Source organism: Pteronotus mesoamericanus, unplaced genomic scaffold, assembly GCF_021234165.1.
Source record: "Pteronotus mesoamericanus isolate MK-2021 breed Mesoamerican mustached bat unplaced genomic scaffold, CSHL_Meso_final contig_166, whole genome shotgun sequence".
NCBI lineage: Eukaryota > Metazoa > Chordata > Mammalia > Chiroptera > Mormoopidae > Pteronotus > Pteronotus mesoamericanus.
In genome coordinates, this window is record NW_026555066.1 from 906,715 (window position 1) to 927,952 (window position 21,238).

General features: G+C 38.1%; 1 protein-coding gene across 2 annotated transcripts in view; it reads right to left on the minus strand.

The window, feature by feature from the left end:
* The window catches only part of FAM120C (family with sequence similarity 120 member C), a 93,564-nt gene that overhangs the window by 14,796 nt on the left and 57,530 nt on the right, over positions 1–21,238 (minus strand). For both annotated transcript variants that reach the window (XM_054565728.1, XM_054565729.1), the window contains exons 10-11: positions 19,106–19,355; positions 8,417–8,531 (exon numbers count right to left, since the gene is read on the minus strand). In XM_054565728.1, the coding sequence (XP_054421703.1) occupies positions 8,417–8,531; positions 19,106–19,355 (365 nt within the window). The remainder of the gene's footprint in view (positions 1–8,416; positions 8,532–19,105; positions 19,356–21,238) is intronic.

The following is a 21,238-nucleotide window of genomic DNA, read 5'->3' on the forward strand; positions in this document are numbered from 1 at the left end:
TACTAGAAGGAGAAGAGGAGGAGGAAGGGACAGAGAATGTGTTTAAAAAAGTAATGATGGAAAACTTCCTTAATTGGAGGAGAGAAAAAGTCACACAAGTCCAGGAAGCACAGAGGGTCTCATTCAAGAAGAACCCAATGAAGCCCACTCCAAGACACATCATCATTAAAATGGCAAATATCAAAGGCAAACAGAGAATCCTAAAGCAAGCAAGGGAGAAACAGGCAGTAACATACAAGGGAGCCCCGATACAGTGAGCAGCTGACTTCTCAACAGAAACACTACAAGCCATAAGGGAATGGCAAGAAATATTTCAAGTCATGAAAAGCAAAGGCCTGCAACCAAGACTGCTCTACCCAGCAAGGCTCTCAATTAAAATGGAAGGTGAAAATGAGGAGTTTCCCAGACAAAAGAAGGCTAAAAGAATACACCTCCACCAAACCAGCACTGCAGAATGTGCTAAAGGAACTGCTTTAAGAAAATGAAGAAAAACACTCTATGAATACCCAATTCCTTTCACAGTTGCCAATACTTGATATTACCAATATTTTTTAATACTTATTAATCTGATTGTGACAATAATGTGTTATTTTAATTGTTCCTTTATTATTTGTTGAAACTAAACCTGTTTTTGTATATTTCTTGCCTATTTCTATTATTTTAAAAAAGCTTTAAATGACTTTTTGGTTTTCTTTATCCATTTTTTGATTAAATGTTTGTAGAATTTTTTCCCTAAAAACAAACAAACAAACCATTAACTCCTTTTTAGATGTATTGCAAATACTTTCCTATTCTATTACTTGTCCTTTAACTTTTTTTATACGTATATTACTGTACAGTCTTAAATGTTTAATATAGTCATATTGTCAATATTTTACTTTATGGCTTCTGGGTTTGAATATTTTACTTCAGGTCATGAAAAATATAATTTTGTATTTTCTCCTAAAACTCCTTACATTTTACATATTGATTTTTAATTCACCTGAATACTTCTTGTATAATGTGTGAAATAGGGCTCTATATTTGTTTTATTTCAAGTAATAGTCGTCCATGCACCTTATTTGTTGAAAAAGCCTTATTTTACCCATTGATTTGAAATATCAACATAATCATATATTACATTGTTAGACAGACATATACATTTGTCTCTAGAATGCTCATTATAGTTCATTGATCTACTTGATTATTTCTGTGCTGGTGTCATGTTGGTTTAATTGCTGAGACTTTATAATGGTTTTACATTTTTTAAATATTTTATAATTAACTTTGACATTTAAAAAATAGATAAAAGCAATCTGCATTTAAGAAAGAAAGAAAAAGAAAGAGAAAGAGAGAGATGGAACTCCTACCTTTTGCAACAACATGGATGGAATTGAAGAATATTAAGCTAAGTGAAATAAGCCAGTTGATGAAAGACAAATACCGTATGATCTCACCTATAAGTGGACTTTATTCAACAAAATAAAGTAACAAACAAAATAAACCACAGGCATGGAAACATGGGGCAGACTGAAAGTGACCAGAAGCGATGGGGAAAGAGGACAATGGTGGAAAGAAGGGGAAGGGACCAGACAAAGAACATGTATGAATGACCCATGGACATGGACAACAGAGTGGGAATTGACTGGGAGTAGGGGATAGGGGAGGGATGGGTGGAGGAAGGTAAAGGGGGAAAAATAGAGACACTGCAATAGAATAAACATGATTTATAAATTTAAAAAAACTATAAAAAATAAAAATAAATTCAAAAATAAAAATAAAATAAAATAAAATAAAATAAAATAAAATAAAATAAAATAAAATAAAATAAAATAAATAAAAAAGGACATAAAGGCCCAAAGGGTTAATGTGCCTGGTCCAAGTTTACAGCACAAAGGGAGATGTTTGGAATTCAAACCTAAATCTGTCTGCCACATTATATATTTCCATGTGACTTCCCATCTATAAAACATTTTATAAAAATAACCATAGATATTATTTAAGAAATTGTCGTTGTAAAATACTTCTAAAAAACACACTGATTATAGTACTATCAACTGTCAATTCAATGCCAGCTTTGCCCTACACTTTATTTTAGCATTAGAGAAACACCTAAACATCTGAGTCACATTATATAAGCCAGACTTCATAATGCTAACAAAGTGGCTGAACAAAGTAAGTATAGCGAGAAATCGTGGCAAACTACTTGTATCTGTCCTGTATTCAATATATCTACAACTGCATAATATAAATAAACAGTGCAGAAAATTGATGAAAATTTATAGGCAAATTCTTTCTACCTGTTACCATAGGAGTATTGAGCAGACAGACATATTAGGCTTGGGAAATATTTGAATGCTAAAATTGGAAATTACAGTCATGTGCTGTATAACGAGGTTTTTGCCCAATGATGAACTGTGCACATGATGGTGGTCCCATAAGAAGAATCCCCAAGAAAATTCACAGTAAAGGGCTTAGCAGAAGTTTTTGCAGACCTCAACAAGATCCTTGAAAAATGCGAAACCATGGACACCTACACTCTGAAAGGTTTTCATTAATAGAGAAGAATGTTCATGGTATATTATCTGCTTACAAGCAAACTACCATGGACATATTTCTGGAAAGAGTGGCACCGCCTCAAGCAGAGCCTCAGGCAGGTCCTTCAGGAGGTGTTCCAGAAGAAGGCATTACCATAGGCGATGACAGCAGCGCGTGTCTTACTGACCCATAAGACCCACCAGAGGGACGAGATGTGGAGGTGGAAGACGGTGCTATTGATGATCCTGAGTCTGTGTGGGCCTAGGCTAATGTGTGTGTTTTTGTCTTAGTTTTAAAGAACAATAAAAAATTTTTACAGAGAAAATCTTACAGAATAATGAAAGAAAAGAATAACTTTTTGTATGGCTGTATGATGTTTGTATTTTAAGCTAGGTTTACTACAAATGAGTAAAGTTAAAAATTAAAGATTTTATAAAGTAAAAACATTAAAAACAAAACAAAAAAAAAGACAGAAACATTTCAAATAAACGACCTAACCCTACAGCTTCAAGAACTAGAGAAACAAGAAACAAAGCCCAGAGGGAGGAGAAGGAAGGAAATAATCAATCAGAGCAGAGCTGAATGACATAGAGACTGAAAGAACAATTCAAAGGATCAACAAATCCAAGAACTGGCTCTTTGAAAAGATAAACAAAATCGACAAGCCTTTAAGCAGACTCACCACAAAGAAAAGGGAGAGGACTCAAATAAATAATATCAGAAATGAAAGAGAAGAAATTACAACTGATACCACAGAAATACAAAGGATTGTTAAGAAATTACTACAAAGGATTGTATGCCAAGAACTTTAAAAACATCACTGAAATGGACAAATTTCTACAAAAATATAACCTTCCAACACTGAATGAAGAAGCAGCAGAAAGCCTGAACAGACTGGTAACAGCTGGTGAAATTGAACCAGTAATCAAAAAACTCCCAGCACACAAAAACCCTTGACCAGATGGTTTCACAGACTTTTACAAAACATTTAAAGAACAGCTAACCCCTGTCCTCCACAGACTATTCCAAAAAATCCAAGAGGGAAGATTTTCAAACTCTTTTTTATGAGGCCAACATCATCATAATCCCAAAACCAGATAAAGACACAACAAGGAAAGAAAACTACAGGCCAATATCACTGATGAACATAGATGCTACAATCCTCAACAAAATACTGGCAAACCGCATCCAGCAGTACATTAAAAAGACCATCCACTATGATCAAGTGGTATTCATCTCAGGGATGCAAGGATGGTTCAATATTCACAAATCAATAAACACAATATATCACATAAACAGAAGGAAAGACCAAAATCACATGAGCGTATCCATAAATGCGGAAAAAGCATTTGACAAGTTACAGCATCCATTTTTGATAAAAATACTCAGCAAGGTGGAAATAAAGTGAGCATACCTCAACATAACAAAGGCCATATATGAAAAACCTACAGCCAATATCACACCCAATGGACAAAAACTAAAAGCTTTCCCACTAAGATTGAGAACAAGACAAGGTTGTCTGCTTTCACCACTTCTACTCAACATAGTATTTGGAAGACCTAGCCACAGTGATCAGACAATAAAAGAAATAAAAGGCATCAAATTTGGAAAGGAGAAAGTAAAACTGTCGTCGTTTGCAGATGACATGATAGGGCACATAGAAAACCTCACAGACTGCACCAAAAACCTACTCAACCTAATAAGTGAATTTGGCAAAACAGTGGGATACAGAGTCAATATTCAGAAATCGAAGGCATTTTTGTGTACCAAAAATGAAATATCAGAATCAGAAATCAGGAAAAAAATCCCATTTGCTCTTGCAACAAGAAATATAAAGTACCTAGGAATAAACTTAACCAAGGAGGTAAAAGACCTGTACGCAGAAAACTATACAATATTGAAGAAAGAAATTAAGGAACACACAAATAAATGGAAGCATATACCATGTTCATGGATTGGAAGAATTAACATTATCAGAATGCCCATACTACCCAAAGTGATTTATAGATTCAACACAATCTCTATTAAAATACCAATGATGTATTTCACAGACATAGAACAAACATTTCAAAAATTTAGACAGAACCATAAACAACCCTGAATAGCTGCAGCAACTTTAGGAAAGAAGAGCAAAGTAGGAGGGATCACAATACCTGAAATCAAAGTGTATTACAAGGCCACTGTCATCAAAACAGTCTGGTACTGGCATAAGAACAGACACACAGATCAATGGAACAGAATGGAGAGCCCAGAAATAAAATCATGTCTCTGTGGTCAATTACTGTTCAACAAAGGGGGCAGAAGCATAAAATGGATTAAAATAGCCTCTTCAACAAATGGTGTTGGGAGAGCTGGACAGCTACGTGCAAAAAATTGAAATTCGACCACCAACTTACATCATACACCAAAATAAACTCAAGATGGATAAAAGACTTAAATATAAATCTCAACACCATAAAAGTCCTAGAGGAGAACATAGGCAGGAAACTCAGATATTCCACACAGCAATATTTTCACTGGTATGTCCCCTAGAGCAAGGGACATAAAGGAAAGAATAAACAAATGGGACTTCATCAAGATAAGAAGCTTCTGCACAGCTAAAGAAAACATCAGCAAAATGAAAGGGGAACCAACCATATGGGAAAATACATTTGCCAATGATGCCTCAGACAAGGGTTTGATCTCCAAAATATATAAAGAATTCACAGGAAAATATTCCAGGAAGAGAAACAATGCAATTAAAAAATGAGCAAAGGACCTCAAGAGATACTTGTCCAAGGAGGACATAGACAGGTCCTAGAGACATATGAAGGGATGCTCAGCATCACTAGCCATCAGAGAAATACAAATTAGAACCACGATGAGATAGCACTTCACACCGGTCAGAATGGCCATCATAAACAAGTCAACAAACAACAAGTGCTTGCGACGTTGTGGAGAAAAGGGAACCCTAGTACACTGTTGTTGGGAATGGAAACTGGTGCAGCCACTGTGGAACAGTATGGAATTTCCTCAAAAAGCTAAAAAATGGAACTGCCTTTTGATCCAGCAATTCCACTGCTAAAAATTGAACTGTCTTTTGACCTATCAATTCTGCTGCTGGGATTATACCCTAAGAATCCCAAAACACCAATTCAAAAGAACCTATGCACCCCAATGTTCATAGCACCACAATTTACAATAGCCAAGTACTGGAATCAACCTACGTGCCCATCAATAAATGAGTTGATCAAAAAACTAAGGTACATTTACACAATGGAATACTACACAGCAGAAAGAAAGAGCTAGTACCATTCATGACAGCATGGATGGAACTGGAGAGCATTATGCTAAGTGATATAAGCCAGGGGGCAAAAGACAAATACCACGTGAGCTCACCTATAAGTGGAACCTAACCAAGAAAACAAGCAAGAAAAATATAACCAGCAACATTGAAAGAAAAAACCAAATGACAGTATGAGAGGGAAGGAGGGAGGCGGGTAACGGGTAAAGAAGGGGAAGGGTCAAATCAAGGAACCTGTATAAAGGACCCATGGACAAAGCCAAAGTGGGGAAAGATTGAGGGTGGGTGGGGCAGGGGAAAGTAGTGATGGGTAAATGGAGATAAATGTATTTGAACAATAAAGTAAATAAATAAAATTTTATAAATAAATAAATGAAAACTAAAGACCAAAATAATGCTCAATGCTGATGAGGATGCAGTGAAACAAATGGGCATACTCATACAAAGTTGATGAGGAATATATATTACAATTAAGCAATATTTACCAAGAACTTTGTAAATGTTCACATTTGTTGACTCAAATGTGTCAACAATTCTACTTCTAGGAATCTATTCTAAGGAAGTAGGGATGTGAATAAAGCTCTATGCATAAAAATGTTCACTGTAATATCACATATAATAGGGGAAACTAGAAACCAAATGGCCAACATTATAATAATTAAATGATTCATCTATATGGTAAAATATTATTTACTAAAAATTGTTAAGACAGAAAGGATATGGCATATTAAGTAAAAAAACAATATATAATTATGTAAACGATATCTCTACTATGTAAAAAATGCATGATGAAAGACTGGAAGAAAGCATAAAAATTTTCACAGTGGTTCCCTCAAGTTAGTGTGCTAGATGGCTTTAATAGGAAAAGGGGACATACTTGCAGGTCCCCTCCTAGGTGTGGTCTGGAGTCGGTAACTGTTATTGGATCAAGCATTATTATATTTACTCTAAAAAAGGAACTACTGTTTGTCTTTACCTATTTCATCTTTCCCTTAGTTGACCCCATTTAAATTAAGATTTTGCAAATCTTGTCGGACTTGGTCTTCTAGCTTATCCTAGGGCCTCAAAGGTCCATGGCTACTGAAGTTGGGGAAAGGGTGTCCTGCCTTAATAGCTAAAATTTATTGAGTATCTGAAATACCATTCTAAGTGTTTTGCATCTATTATTTTATTTAATAGCCTCATAACTCAACAAGTAAGGAAACTAAAGCTAGAGAGGTTAAACAACTTGCCCAAGGTCACACAGCTAAGAAGCAAGGCTTCAGAACCTGCCCTCTAACCTAGTATTTCTATTACTGCCAGTTATAGGGTGAATTTATTTTCTTTCTTATGCTTTTCTAGACTTCCCTCTAACACTCAATAAATATTATTAAAAAGAAGGGTGTGCATCAACAGATGAATGGATAAAGAAGATGTGGTATATATACACTGGAATATTATTCAGCCATGAGAAAGAAGGAAACCCTGCTATTTGCAAACAATGTGGATGGACCTTGAGGGCATTATGCTAAGTGATATAACTCAGACAGAGAAAGACAAATACTGTATGATCTCATTTATGTGTGGAGTCTAAAAAACAAACAAAATCCCAACCAAACTCATAGAAAAAAGGATCAGGTTTGACATTATCAGAGGTAATGGTAGATAAGGGAAAGGGACTTGGATAAAAGTGGTCAAAGGCACAAACTTTCAGTTATAAGTAAGTACTAGAGACATGATATAGTTAACACTGCTGTACGATAGATAGGAAAGTTAAGGAAGTAAATCCTAAGAGTTATCACCACAAGGGAAAAATACAGGGGCTGGCAAAAGTAGGCTTACAGTTGTGAGTATGCAAAACAGTTTATTCTTGTACTGTTATTTATTAATTATATTATTTTCTATACGAACAACTGTAAACCTTTTGTTCACCCTTGTTTCTATGAGATGACAGGTGTTAACTAAACTTATTGTGGTAAATCATTGCATGATATATGTATCATTATGTTGTACAACCTAAACTTATACAGTGTTCTATGTCAATTTTGTCTCAGTAAAACTGGAAAAAAGAGGGAAGGATGGACATTTACTCAGAGACAAAAAGGGGACACCAGGATAAGTCTCTGAAGTGTATCTTGAAGAATCAGAAACTTTACCGTGGTTTATGGGCCACAACTTATTTATCTTGCATAATATCCATCTTTTCTGTCCATTCTCACCCATCAGTATGGGAGCAGTGTTACAGGCACCTCTTGATTTTATAATAGACATACTATTTGGCTAAAGTAAATCAAACATTTACCTGTAGAACTTATTTTTCTCCCCAGCCCCAGAAAAAAAAAAAAGACCCGAAGTAAAGCTATGAGCTCATAAAATAATTTAAATGAGGATGGATTGAACCACCTTGAGTTCTTTTTTTATAAATTTTTTAAAATTTTATTTATTTATTTTTAGAGAGAGGGGAAGGGAGGGAGAAAGAGAGGGAGAGAAACATCAATGTGTGGTTGCCTCTAGCATGCCCCCTACTGAGGACCTGGCCCACAACCCAAGCATGCACCCTGACTGGGAATCGATCCAGCGACCCTCTGGTTCACAGGCTGGCACTCAATCCACTGAGCCACACCAGCCAGGACTCACCTTGAGTTCTTGAAGTTGATCTGGTTCATAAAGCTGGGCAGATACTGCCTGTGCAAGGAAGGTGTCTAGCTCATGGCGATGCAGGATTCGACCACCAGGCCATTGAATCATGTACCTAGAAAATAAAAGCATCATTGTTAAGTTATAAAAGCTCATTTAAGCTAAGACACTACCCTGGGCCAGATCCTAGGCTAGGTTTTGGTGATTCCAATGAAACAAAGTAAAAGAATCTCTGCCTTTGGTTATTTGCAGTCTGGGTAGTAGTGGAGACAGGCACGTACACCAACAATGACAGGACAGTGTGTTAAGTACTAAGAAGAATGGACAGGGTGCTATTAGAGCACAGAAGAAGGCTACCAGTGGAAGAGTAAGGAAGGGCATCCTGGGGAAAAAAAAAAGTCAGCAGGAGCTGAGTTTTAAACGGCATGTAGAAATTAGTGAGGTAAAAGGCTCGGGAAAGAATGTTCTAAGGTGAAGAAACAGTATGAGTGAAGGCACGAAATTATAGAGTTCAATATGATATAGCAGGTTGAATAATGCTGGATCTAAAAGCAGGTCTGCAGTTACAGGAAACAAGATTTGAAAGTAGAATCAATCATGAAGTCTTGAAAACAATAAGAAAGAATTTGGACCTTCATTCTGAAAATATAGGAAGATCCTAAAGGACTGGCAGTGGGAGAGTGATATTGACTGGTTTGATACTGACTGGCTCAGAAAGTAAAAGACAAGAGGTATGGATACCAGCTGAGAGACTGCAGCAATCTGTAGCCAAAGAGGCCTAAACAAAGGTACTGGCTGATGGGATGGAGAGGGCCAGGGGACAAACCCATAGAATTTGGTCATGGATTCTATGGGAAGGGGTAAAGAAAAGGGAAAGAGTCTAAGATTCCAAGAATTCTTTCTTGGGCAAATGGTGAGATGATGGAGTCATTCTCCAAGATAGGAAATCCCCCAATTAAATAAGTACATGTTGATGAGTATTTGAATTGAATTTCATGAATTGAATATGCTTTACTATTCTAGGCACTGAGAATGCAGAAAAAGGAAGAGAAAGACAGCTGAAAAATACGAGTATATCACTACAAGGTCTACTCCTTAGTTCCCTGAAGGCCCCACAAGGAGATACTCATAATTATTGGAACTTCAAAAACTTGGCATTTAAAGCACCAGCTGGTCCCTTCTGAGTGGCACATAAGATGGGTTCCTGGGGACACTGGCCAGTTACTACTACCAGAAGGCAGCGTGGTGCCCTGGAAAGAGCCTAGGCTCTGTAGCCAGACAGCCTGACTTCAAATCTTTAACCTACTGTTGTTCACCTGGAATGATCACAACAGAGCAGGCAACCCCACTGCCATTATTCTTTTTACAAGTCCAAACATCTAGGAAGGTTCCACAATTGCAGGACATGCCAACAAGCCCTGCTGCTTCTTTGGGAACTAAATTCTACATGACTGGGCTTTCCAGCAGGAATCTTCCTGTGCCACACAAACCTCCCTTTGCCCACAATTATTTTCTTTCCTGTCTGCACATTATCCACTTGAAAAATATAAATATATAATATATAATGATAAATATATAAAGCAGACATAAAATAATAACTATATGTTATATATAAATATATATAATATATAAAAAAGATTTTATTTATTAAGAGGGGAAGGGAGGAAGAAAGAAAGGGAGAGAAACAATGGTGTGTGAGATATGTCGATTGCTTGCCTCTCGCACACCCCCAACTAGGAACCTGGCTTACAACCCAGGCATGTGCCCTGACCAGGAATTGAACTTGTGACCTTTTGGTTCACAGGCCGGCACTCAATCCACTAAAGCCTACCAGCCAGGGCTATTTTATATTTTTTGATGCTATGTTATGAAGTGCATAATTCATAGCTTATAACTTCTATCAATATAAAATATTCTCTTTTGTTCTCCTTAATGCTTTTTTTGCCTTACTGAGGACTATATTATCTATTAATATTGTTTCTTTCTTTTGAATTGTAGTTCCTTGATTTACCTTTGCCCATTCTTTTTTTAATTTTGCCATCTTATTCTGTTGGCAAAATGTGAACCAAAAATAGGAGAAAATGAACAGAAATTCAATTATATTATGAGACTTTAGTATACTACTATCAAGCTATGACATGTAAAGTATCCCTACAATATAGGTAAAGTCACAGAAGATTTCAAAACTACAAGTAAGGTTCAAATGTTTGATTTTGTACAAAGAAAACACATTCTTTTCAAGTGCCCACATGAGTTCCCAGGAGTTCTAGGACCCTGTTGGTTTGCCCTTGTCTACTGTCTTATTTATTATTTTGATTTATTATGAACTATCTAGCTTATCACATAGCATAGAGAGTATCGGGAAATATTTATTGGGGGAATGACTGAATGCATCGATCAGGTCACGCCACAACCCTCCCCTTAAAACTCAACAAAAATCCTACAAAGCAGAATTGTAGCAGTCATAACCTGGCCACTATGAAAGAAAACTCACCTAAAGGAGCTCCAAAGTAGTCAAGTGTGGGAGACAGGCAGGGATGTGATTTTATAAGCTAAACAGATTGTTCTGGGCGCTCTGAGGAGACAGTGACTAAATTTACATGGGAGAATCAAAAAGACATCACAGAGAAGGGGACATTTCTATTCCTAGGGATTTGAGGTGTTTGTTTGGTTTGGTTTATGTTTTAATATTAATTTGCAGTTTTTGATGTCTCTCTAACCTTAGTATGGTGCATGACAGAATGGGTGCTCAATAAATGTTTGCTGAACAAATGAGTTAATGTCATGATATTCAAAAGGAAATGCTAGCTGTATCGTTTGTCCAACACTGCTCTTTAACCAGCCTGGAATGAATTATGAGACAGAGTGTGAAGGGTCCAAGGAGTCAGAAGAGTGAGAGGTTCACAAATGAGCAGCAGAAAATAATGATTATTAAGTCAACCAACATGTAGTGACGTATATCATGTGCTATTTTTTGAATTAAATGATTCTACTGGGGATTTTCTCTGGAAAAACTACAGCACTGCTAATTTCCTGAGGAAGTTCCCCAACCTCAATGACAAGATGGCATCTATATTATTACTATTAATAGTATTTACATTAGTATATATTCATATATTAAATTATAATATATACAGCAAACTATAAGTTACTCAGGAATAACGTTTACTAAATGCACTTTGCATTCAAGACACTTTGGCAGGTCCCAAACCCACAGTGTGGCGTTTTTAAACAGGAGGGATACTTTGGTTGTGGTGGTCCCCACTGAGGAGCCTAGCCTAGGGTCGCAGACCCACACTGGGCTGCCCAGCCTGGAGCACCAGTGCCAGGGAGAGGAGTACCCACAATAGCTGGCTTTGAAAATCAGCAGAAACTCAGTCCGGGTGAGAGGAAGGGCTGCTAGAGACCCAGCTGTCCTCTTTAAGGGCTGGAGAACAGACTCACTGGCTCAGAAACACTAGCCCTAAGCTCCAGAGAAGGCACAGCAGTTCAAAAAGCACCAAAGACATACTGGGAAGAACTGAATGACCAGGCTTCAGGGCGAAGGCAGGAGGGGCAGTCTCTCCATAACTAAAGTGCCAGAGGGCTCCAGTCTTCCTTTGTTGAGCCACCGGCTACCCCCTCAACCTGCAGACGCAGGTGGACACTAAACATGGGTAGGTCTCCATCAACCTGGCTTAACACAGCTCTTGCCCTACCCTGGTGATTCCCTGAGACTCTGCTCCCCGCTGAAAACATGTGACCAGCATAAACCACTTTTAGAGGCTAATCCACATAAGCAGTGGGCCTGAGCCCATGCTATAGACTGTCTTAAAATCCCTCAAGCAGAGTTTGGCCTTGGCGTGGTCTGTACTACTTGTTAAGCGGCCCCAAGCCTGGCACTAGTGGCAACTGGCCTTAGTTAAAAGCATAACCACTCCTAGGCATCTCCAAGCCCAGCAAAGAGGCCACCAACTTGTAGCTCCTGCCAGGTAGCCCCGGGCCAGACATGGGCAGCAGCTGACCTTGGACTGCACTGTAGGCTCTCCCAAGAAGCCCCAGGGCACCCAGTGGCTGGCTTTGGACCACCACCCAACTAGTACCACAAACAACACACCCAAAGGGTGGACTCGGCAGGCACCAGATCCCTACTAAAGCAAATTCTTCTCTGTGGGGCTAGCCCCTGAACAACAGCTTGTCTGCTGTAGTCACAACCAGTCCTCACAGTAAGTCACTCTGAGGGTCAATCCCACCCACTGACGTGCCAGCAGCAATCACGTCTCAACCACAGGAGGAATGCACACACAATCCACTGGCTCAGGTAAACAGGGAAACCATGTCACTGGGCCTCACAGGACACCTGCTACGTAAGACTACGCTGCCAAGATTGGAAGAAGTAGCAGATCTACCTGATAAGATAGAAACAAACACAGGGAAGCAGCCAAAATGAGGAGACAAAGAAAACTGTCCCAAATGAAAGAACAGAACACTGCTAACCAAAATTCCAGAAACACTGATAACCAAAATGGACGGAAGCAATCTACCAGATGCAGAGTTCAAAACACTGGTACAAGTTGGCAGTTACAAAATAGTTATGGAGATGTAAAGTACAGCTTAGGGAGTACAATCAATAGTATTGTAATAACTGCCCTGGCTGGTGTGGCTCAGTGGATTAAGCACTAGCCTGCGAACCAAAGGGTCGCCGGTTTGGTTCCCAGTCAGGGCACATGCCTGGGTTGCACGCCAGGTTCGCAGTTGGGGGTGTGTGTCAGGCAGCCACACATTGATGGTTCTCTCCCTCTCTCCCTCCTTTCCCCTCTCTCTAGAATAAAATCTTTAAAAAAGTAATAATATTGTAATAACTATATCTGGTGTCAGGTGGGTATAAGATATAATGGGGGGATCACTTCTTAAGTTATATAAGTGTCTAACCACTATGCTGTACACCTGAAATTAATAATGTTGAATGTCAACTGCAATTGTTAAATAAAATAAAATAAAAATATTAAAAATACCCCTGGCTGGTGTGGCTTAGTGGATTGGGTGCCGGCCTGCAAGCCAGGGGGTCACTAGTTGGATTCCGGGTCAGGGCGCATGCCTGGGTTATGGGGCAGGTTCCTGGTGGGGGGGGGGCACGCAGAAGGCAGCTGCACACTGGTGTTTCTCTCCCTCTCTCCTTCCCTTCACCTCTCTCTAAATAAAATCTTTAAAAAAAATGTTAAACAATAGATTGACAGTTGAATTTTACATTTCAGTACATTGAATTACTTTGTTCTACTACCTTCTGGTCCCTATTGTTTATGATGAGAATCTAATCTTTGTGGTTCCCTTGCACGTGATGAGTCATTTTTTTTTTTCTTATAACATTCAGATACTCTCTTTGGTTTTCATCATTTTGACTGTATGTCTGATGTGGTTCTCTTTGTGTTTATGCTACTTGGAATTTATTGAGCTTATTGGATGCATACATTAATGTTTTTCATCAAATTCGGGAAGTTTTTTTCTTTTTTAGAATTTATTTTTCAAGAGGGGAAGGGAGGGAGAAAGAGAGGGAGAGAAACATCAATGTGTTGTTTCCTCTCACACGCCCCCTACTGGGTACCTAGCCTGCAACCCAGGCATGTGCCTCAGACTGGGAATTGAACTGTGACCCCTTTGGTTTGCAGGCTGGCAGTCAATCCACTGAGCTACACCAGCCAGGGTGAATTTAGGAAGTTTTCAATCATTTTTTCTGGAATGTTTTTTCTCTCCCTTTTTCTCTCTCCTCTCCTTTTGGTACTCCCATTACATGTATATTGGTGCACTTAATGATGCCATTAATTTCTCTGAGGCTCTGTTCAGTTTCCTTTATTCTTTTATCTCTCTGGTCTTCAGATCACATAATCTCTATTAACCTGTCTTCAAACTTAGTGCTTCTTTCTTCTGCCAGCTTAAGTCTGTTGTTGATCCACTCTAATAAAATTTTCTTATTGGTTTACTGTACTTTTGAACTCCAGAATATCACTTGGTTCTTTTTAATACTTTCTCTTTAATGATATTCTCTCTTTGAGGAGACACTGTCATCATGTCTTCCTTTAATTCTTTATGCACAGTTTCACTTATTTCTTTGGACATATTTAAAATAACTGCTTTGATGATTTTGTCTGCTAAGTTTACCATCTAGGCTTCTTCAAAAGTCTACTTTATTCATTGTATATGGGTCACACTTTCATGTTTCTTAGAATGTCTTGGACGTTTTTGTTGAAAACTGCTAACCAAAATTCCAGAAACACTGATAACCAAAATGGATGGAAGCAATCTACCAGATGCAGAGTTCAAAACACTGGTACAAGTTGGCAGTTACAAAACAGTTATGGAGAGTTAGGTAATATATTATAACAACAATGGATACTGACCCTACCCTCCAGACCAGGGCTGGTTGATGTTGTTTGCTTCGTTGTTTTCTTACTTATTTATAGTGACTTGGTCGCACTAATTCTGTGAAGTCTATTTCATATGCAGGGTGTAGCCTCTGATCTCTTTACTGAGAGTTTTCCTCCTTGTTTTTTATCTTTTAAATATCACCCCTGAGCCCTGGCTGGTAGCTCAGTGGACTGAGTGCTGGCCTACAAACCAAAAGGTCATCGGTTCAATTTCTAGTCAAGGCACATGCCTGGGTTGTGGGCCAGGTCTCCATTTGAGGGTGTGTGAGGCAACTGATCGAAGTATCTCTTGCACATTGATGTTTCTCTCCCTCTCTTTCTCCCTCCCTTCTTCTCTAAAAGTAAATAAATAAAATCTTTTAATGTCATCCCTGAGTCTGCATATGTCACTAACTCATCAAAGAATATGCTTAAGTCCTCTGAGGTAGTTCGATTTTTACCTCAAACATATGTATGAAGTAAGGCTATCATAGTTCCAGGAGTTTATATGTTTTTGACCCACATTTGGTGAGGGACTAATAGTTTGGAGGTTCCTTCTCTGACTATTACTGAGAAGTCATGGCTTTGGGTAGTCTCTGTCTTCCTGATGGGCAGTGATGAGTTTCATTTTAGTTTTAAGCCTTGATTCCTCGGAGTTGCCTGTAGGTCAGAGAAGGTTATTTTTCAGTTAACGTTTGGTCAATGGTGGTACTTCAGTCCCTTTGTGCCAGTGACGTATCTGCCCTGTGTTGATGAGTCTTTGTGTAGTTTAGGGAATGATTCGAAGTCTGCCACAAGTCTTGTCCTGGTTGTTCCTGAGTGTGTGCCATCTAGTGCATGCACACACCCTTCCTTACCCCCCCCATCTAGAGTTGACTGTTATCCCAGGAGGGTTCTTGACTGTTTCTTTCCCTTGCTCTCTACATAAGACTTCTGGATGCTCTGCCATTTTGCTTGTATCATGGTGCTATTGGCCTCCTTTTAATTGCTTACCATCAAGATCCCTATTGTTCTTGACAAGCTCTTGGGCAAGGAATTCTCCATGCCCTGTTCCAAAAAAGACAGTTCCTTCAGGCAGACATGTGGAGCTCCTCCTTCTTGCAGCCTGCTTTCCCCGCTAAGAGTGACTACTGCTCACTGCACCAGAACATAAGCTGCTTTTCCCAGAGTGATGCTTCTGCTCTACAAGCAGGCATTAGCAATAGGGGGAAGTTGGCAGCCCCTGGTATTTCTGGTTTGATCTTCTCAGGTGTGGAAACTCCATCCTATACATCTGCCAGGGTGTGGATGATTGAGACCCCAAGTATTCTTGACACAAGATCCCTGTTTTAGAGCTTCTGTCCTGAATGTAAGCTGGGTGGATGATTCTCTTTACCATGCCTACTGGACGTAGAGCTGGGGTTAATAAGAAATGGCAGTATTCCCTTCCCAGGATGAAACCATAACCCAAGAATGGGAGCTGGGAGGAGAAGGAGCCTGTCTTCTTGGCTACATAAGCCTGAGGGTTAACTGATTAAAAAATAATACTTCATTTAGTATTTCTTATAAGGTCCAGTTTCACAGCCTCAATGTTCTCTAACCCTCTGGTGACTTGTAGGGACCGACTTCTTTGCATAAAAACTTACTTCCTGTCTACCAGCAAATAAATAATGAGAAAATACAATAGAAAACAGAATACCATCCATAATTGCAATAATATATATCAACTACCTAGGAATTAATTTAAAACACAGCAGACCTCTATGGAAAAAATTTCCTAAGAGATAAAGGAACAGACCTGAATAAAGAGAGAGGTAAACTATCATCCTTGGATGTGAAGACTTAACATTATAAAGATATCGATGCTCCAAATTAATCTACAAATTCAGTTCATCATTGGAAAAAAACCCAACAAGATTTCTGTGGAAGGTGGACTAATTCTAAATTATATTTGGAAGAATAAAGGTTCATGTGGTTCAGGAATAGCTACAAGTATGGAACATGAAAAGCAAAGAGTGGAGATTTCTCCTACCTGATATTAAGGCAAACTATAAACCCTTAATAATTGAAGCAATATGGTCCTGGAGAGGGATCCAATAGGCAATGGAACAAAACAGAATCCAGGAAAACACTCATGTACATCCAGGAACTTGGTACATATCAAAGGTGGTTATATATATCAGTGGGGAAAGAAGAGATCACTTAGTTAATGGAGTTGGAAAAATTGGCTTATTTTGTAGAGAAAATAAAATTAGATCCTTTCTTACAGCATATACAGAATAAATAACCACTATATTTAAAGACCTGACATGGAAGGCAACATTAAACTATACAAAAATGTAAAAAAAAAATTTATGATCCAGGCGTAGGGAAGAATTTATTGAGTAAGATCCCAAAAGTATACATCATAAAGGTACAATTTGATGGGCTCGACAAACCAAGATTAAATACTTTTTGGTTAGGGGCCCTGGCTGGTGTGGCTCAGTGGGCTGAGTGCCAGACTGCGAACCAAAGGGTGGCCGGTTCCATTCCCAGTCAGGGTACATGCCTGGGTTGCAGGCCAGGTCCCTGACACAGAGCATGCGAGAGGCAGCCACACATTGATGTTTACTTCCCCTTTCTCCCCCTCTTTCCCTCTGTCTAAAAGTAAATAAATAAAATCTTTTAAAAAATACTTTTTGGTGAGGGGTGAAGTATACTGACATCTGCAATTCACTTGGAAATGCATCAGAATGGATGGATAAATGGATATCTAGTAATGGATGGTAATATGGAATAAAGTAAGTATATTAAAGTATTAATTGTATGGGCATACAGGTGTTTACAATACTAGTCTTCCAGATTTTGTATATGTATGAAATAATAAAAGGTTGGTGAAAATTTAATACTTTTGTTCAAATTTTATTGTACATTAAGTTTTAAAAGTTTGTGACTTGTTAGAAAAGATATTTGAGACACACAGATATAGAAAAGATATTTGTTATATATGTGTGTTTATATACACATATACCTGACAAAAAAATTCTGTAATCAGCAAGAAAGGCAAGTAACTTAAAAGAAAATCTGCAAGGTAAATAAATAAGCACCTCAAAGAATGAGAAAACAAATGGCTACATGTATAAAATAGAAGCTCAACCTCATCTGTAGTCAAAGAAATGCATAAAAAGGTACTACTTGAAGCCTCCTGGATTGGCAAAAATTAAGTTATAGGAGATCAGTACTGGTAATAATATGAAGAAATAAAAATCCTTATGTAGTTGTTCACAGGACTATAAATTAGAACAGGTATAATCTAGAGCAATTTGTCAGTATTTGGTGAAAAACCTATTTGCATATTTTATAGGATCCAGGAATTCTACTTGGAGAACACAGTTCAGGTAAACTGACACAGGAGCACAAAGAGAGACATCTATGAAGGTATTTCCTGCAGCACAGTTTGTAATATTGAAGAACTAGAAATAACTATCAATTGACAAATAAAATACAGTTGAACCTTAAACAACACAGGAGTTAGCGGCTTTGACCACCTGCAAGTCAATTTCTGTGTATAACTTTTGACTTCTCAAAAATTTAATGACTGATAGCCTACTATTGATCAGAAGCCTTACTGATCACATGAACAGTCTATTACACATATTTTGTATATTCTTCCAATAAAGTGACCTAGAGAAAAGAAAATGCTATTAAGAAAATCATAAGGAAGAAAAAAATATATTTATAGTATTTATTGAAAAAAAATCAGCATATAAGCAGACCTGCATAGTTCAAACTCATGTTGTTCAAGGCTCAAATGTACTGATACCAGTATTTGATGCAACATAATCTAGCAGTCTGGAGAAATGAACCATACATGAATATGGATCGATCACAAAAATAACATTGAAAAAAGTAAAAAATAAAATGAAATGTATAGCACAATATCTTTCATGTAAAAAAGGAAAAAAATATACATATTAATGATACTATAGACTGTGCATGGATAGTGTCTAAATAAATACATGGAAGATGGCTTGGAAGGACACACATCAAATACCCCAGAGTGCATAACTATGGATAGAGAGCAAAAAGGGAACTGGATGAGGAATAAAGACTAAAAGGAACAAAAACCAAATATAAAACCAAATATAAAAGGGAGGTCATACATGAACTGATGATGACAAAGATCATTAACTGAGGAGACTATCACAGCAATCAATTTCAAAGTTTCTGAAGTCTAAGCTTCAAAACAAAAACACCTTCCCACCCCAGAACACCATGAAAACAGTTGATTAAAGGAAATGTCCAAAAAGTAAGAGAAATGAACTGGCCACCTCCCTGTCACATGGCTTACCGGAGTACGCAGCACATGAGCAGCAGATGGGTGGGGACATTAGCTGGATTGAGCATACTGGGTGTATCTGACTTCATACAGGCCAGGAAAGCCCTCATCCGTCTGTTCTTGTCCTCAACTGCTTTGCCTAGCCAGAGCTTCTTGAGGTTTGGGCAAGTCCATTCCCGAAACGTCAGCGCAGGCACCAGCTCAGGTGTTTGAGGTGACTTCCCTTTATAGGCAGACCACTCTTTAAGGATCACTGAAGGAACTGGAAAACAGAAATTGAAGAAAAACAGGCTCTAGCGAACCTCTGAGCATTTCTACAGCTGGCCACAAGGGACAGGACCCATCACATTTTGACATCTTTTTATTTTTGTTGCTATAATTTTTATTGTTAGCAGGAGTAGTAAGCATTTATTATATGCTTGACATGTGTTAAGTGCTTCACATATAAATGTAAATCAAATCTCATTTACTCCTCAGAACAATCCTGAGAAAGAAGTATTATGACTATATCATCACAAAACGAAATGCTCATTTTGCAGATGAAGAAATCAATACTCAATGTCACACAGTTCTTAATTACTCTGAAACTCATTTAAGTAGATGTACCAGCCTAATCCAGGGAAGAAGTCGAGAATTATGTGACTACCTGGCTTTGGACTATAGAATACCCCAAAATAATTTAGAAGAATTTCACAAAATTCTCAAAAAGCCAATCTCTTGTAAATTTACAAAGGTGTAACAGATGAGGAAAACATGGTTTCTGTCTATTTCTAGTACACTGCAAGCTCCTAAGCTATGGTCTCTATTACTTAAGACATTTGGCATTTACTCAGTTACACAAGCTAGAAACCTTAAGTCATCCTAGAGTCCCTACTCTCCTTTATCTCCTACATATCCAGTTATTCCCAAATTCCTGTTCATTCTATTACCTTATCATTTCTCTTTTGTTAAATAATTTTTTAAAAGATTTTATTTATCTATTTTTTAGACAGAGGGGAAGGGAGGGACAAAGAGCGAGAGAAACATCAATGTGTGGCTGCCTCTCACACACCCCCTACTGGGGACCTGGCCCACAACCCAGGCATGTGCCCTGACTAGGAAGCAAACTGGTGACCCTTTGGTTCACAGGCCAGTGTTCAATCCACTGAGCCACACCAGCCAGGGCTATTACTTTATCATTTCTTATATCTATTCCCTTTCCTTCATCATGACGAACATTGTAGAGATGTACAACTCATAATCTTTCACATGATAAGTCTCTAGACTCTTGTCCCTGCCTTAACTTAATCCTGCCTGGTCCTCCTCACAACCATGCTCCACAACTACTAGAGTGTTTTTTTTTAATCTTTTAATTTGAAAAAATTATACATTCACAGGGAGTCACAAAGACAACAGAGAGAGGTCCCTGTGTACTCCTTAGCCAGTTTCCCCCAATGCTTATATCTAAAATAATTATTGTAAAATATCAAAGCTAGAAAGTTGACATTGGCATAACTGGGTATATAGTTCTGCATAGATTTGTGTAACAACCACCACAATCAAGATATAGAGCTATTTCATCACCACAAATATCTCCCTTATGTTACCTCTTTTATGGTTACAGCTGGTGTCCTCCAGCACCATACCCAGTCCTCAGCAATCACTAATCTGTTCTCCAATTCTATCATTTTGTCAATTTGAGAATGTTTTATAATTGGAATCATACAGAATTCAATCTTTTGACATTGGCATTTTCACCCAGCATAATTCCCTTGAGGTCTATCCATGCTGTTGCATGTATCAATAGTTCATTCCTTTTTTGCCAAATAGTATTCTATGGTATGGATGTACCAAAGTTTAATCATTCATCTTTTGAAGGTTATCTGGGTTGTTTCCAGTTGGAGGTATTATGAATAAAGCTGCTATTGTACTTTATATTGCACTTTGTATACAAGTTCCTGAGTGAAAAGAAGTCTTCGTTTCTCTGGGATAAATACCCAAAAGTGTAAGTGATGGGTTGTATGATAAGTTCACTTTTAGTTTTGAAAGGAAATTACTTTCCAGAGTGGCGGTATCATTTTACATTCAGACCAGCAATTTACAAATGATCAGTTTCTCCACATCTATTCCAGTATGTGGTATTACCACCATTTTTCAGTTTAGCCA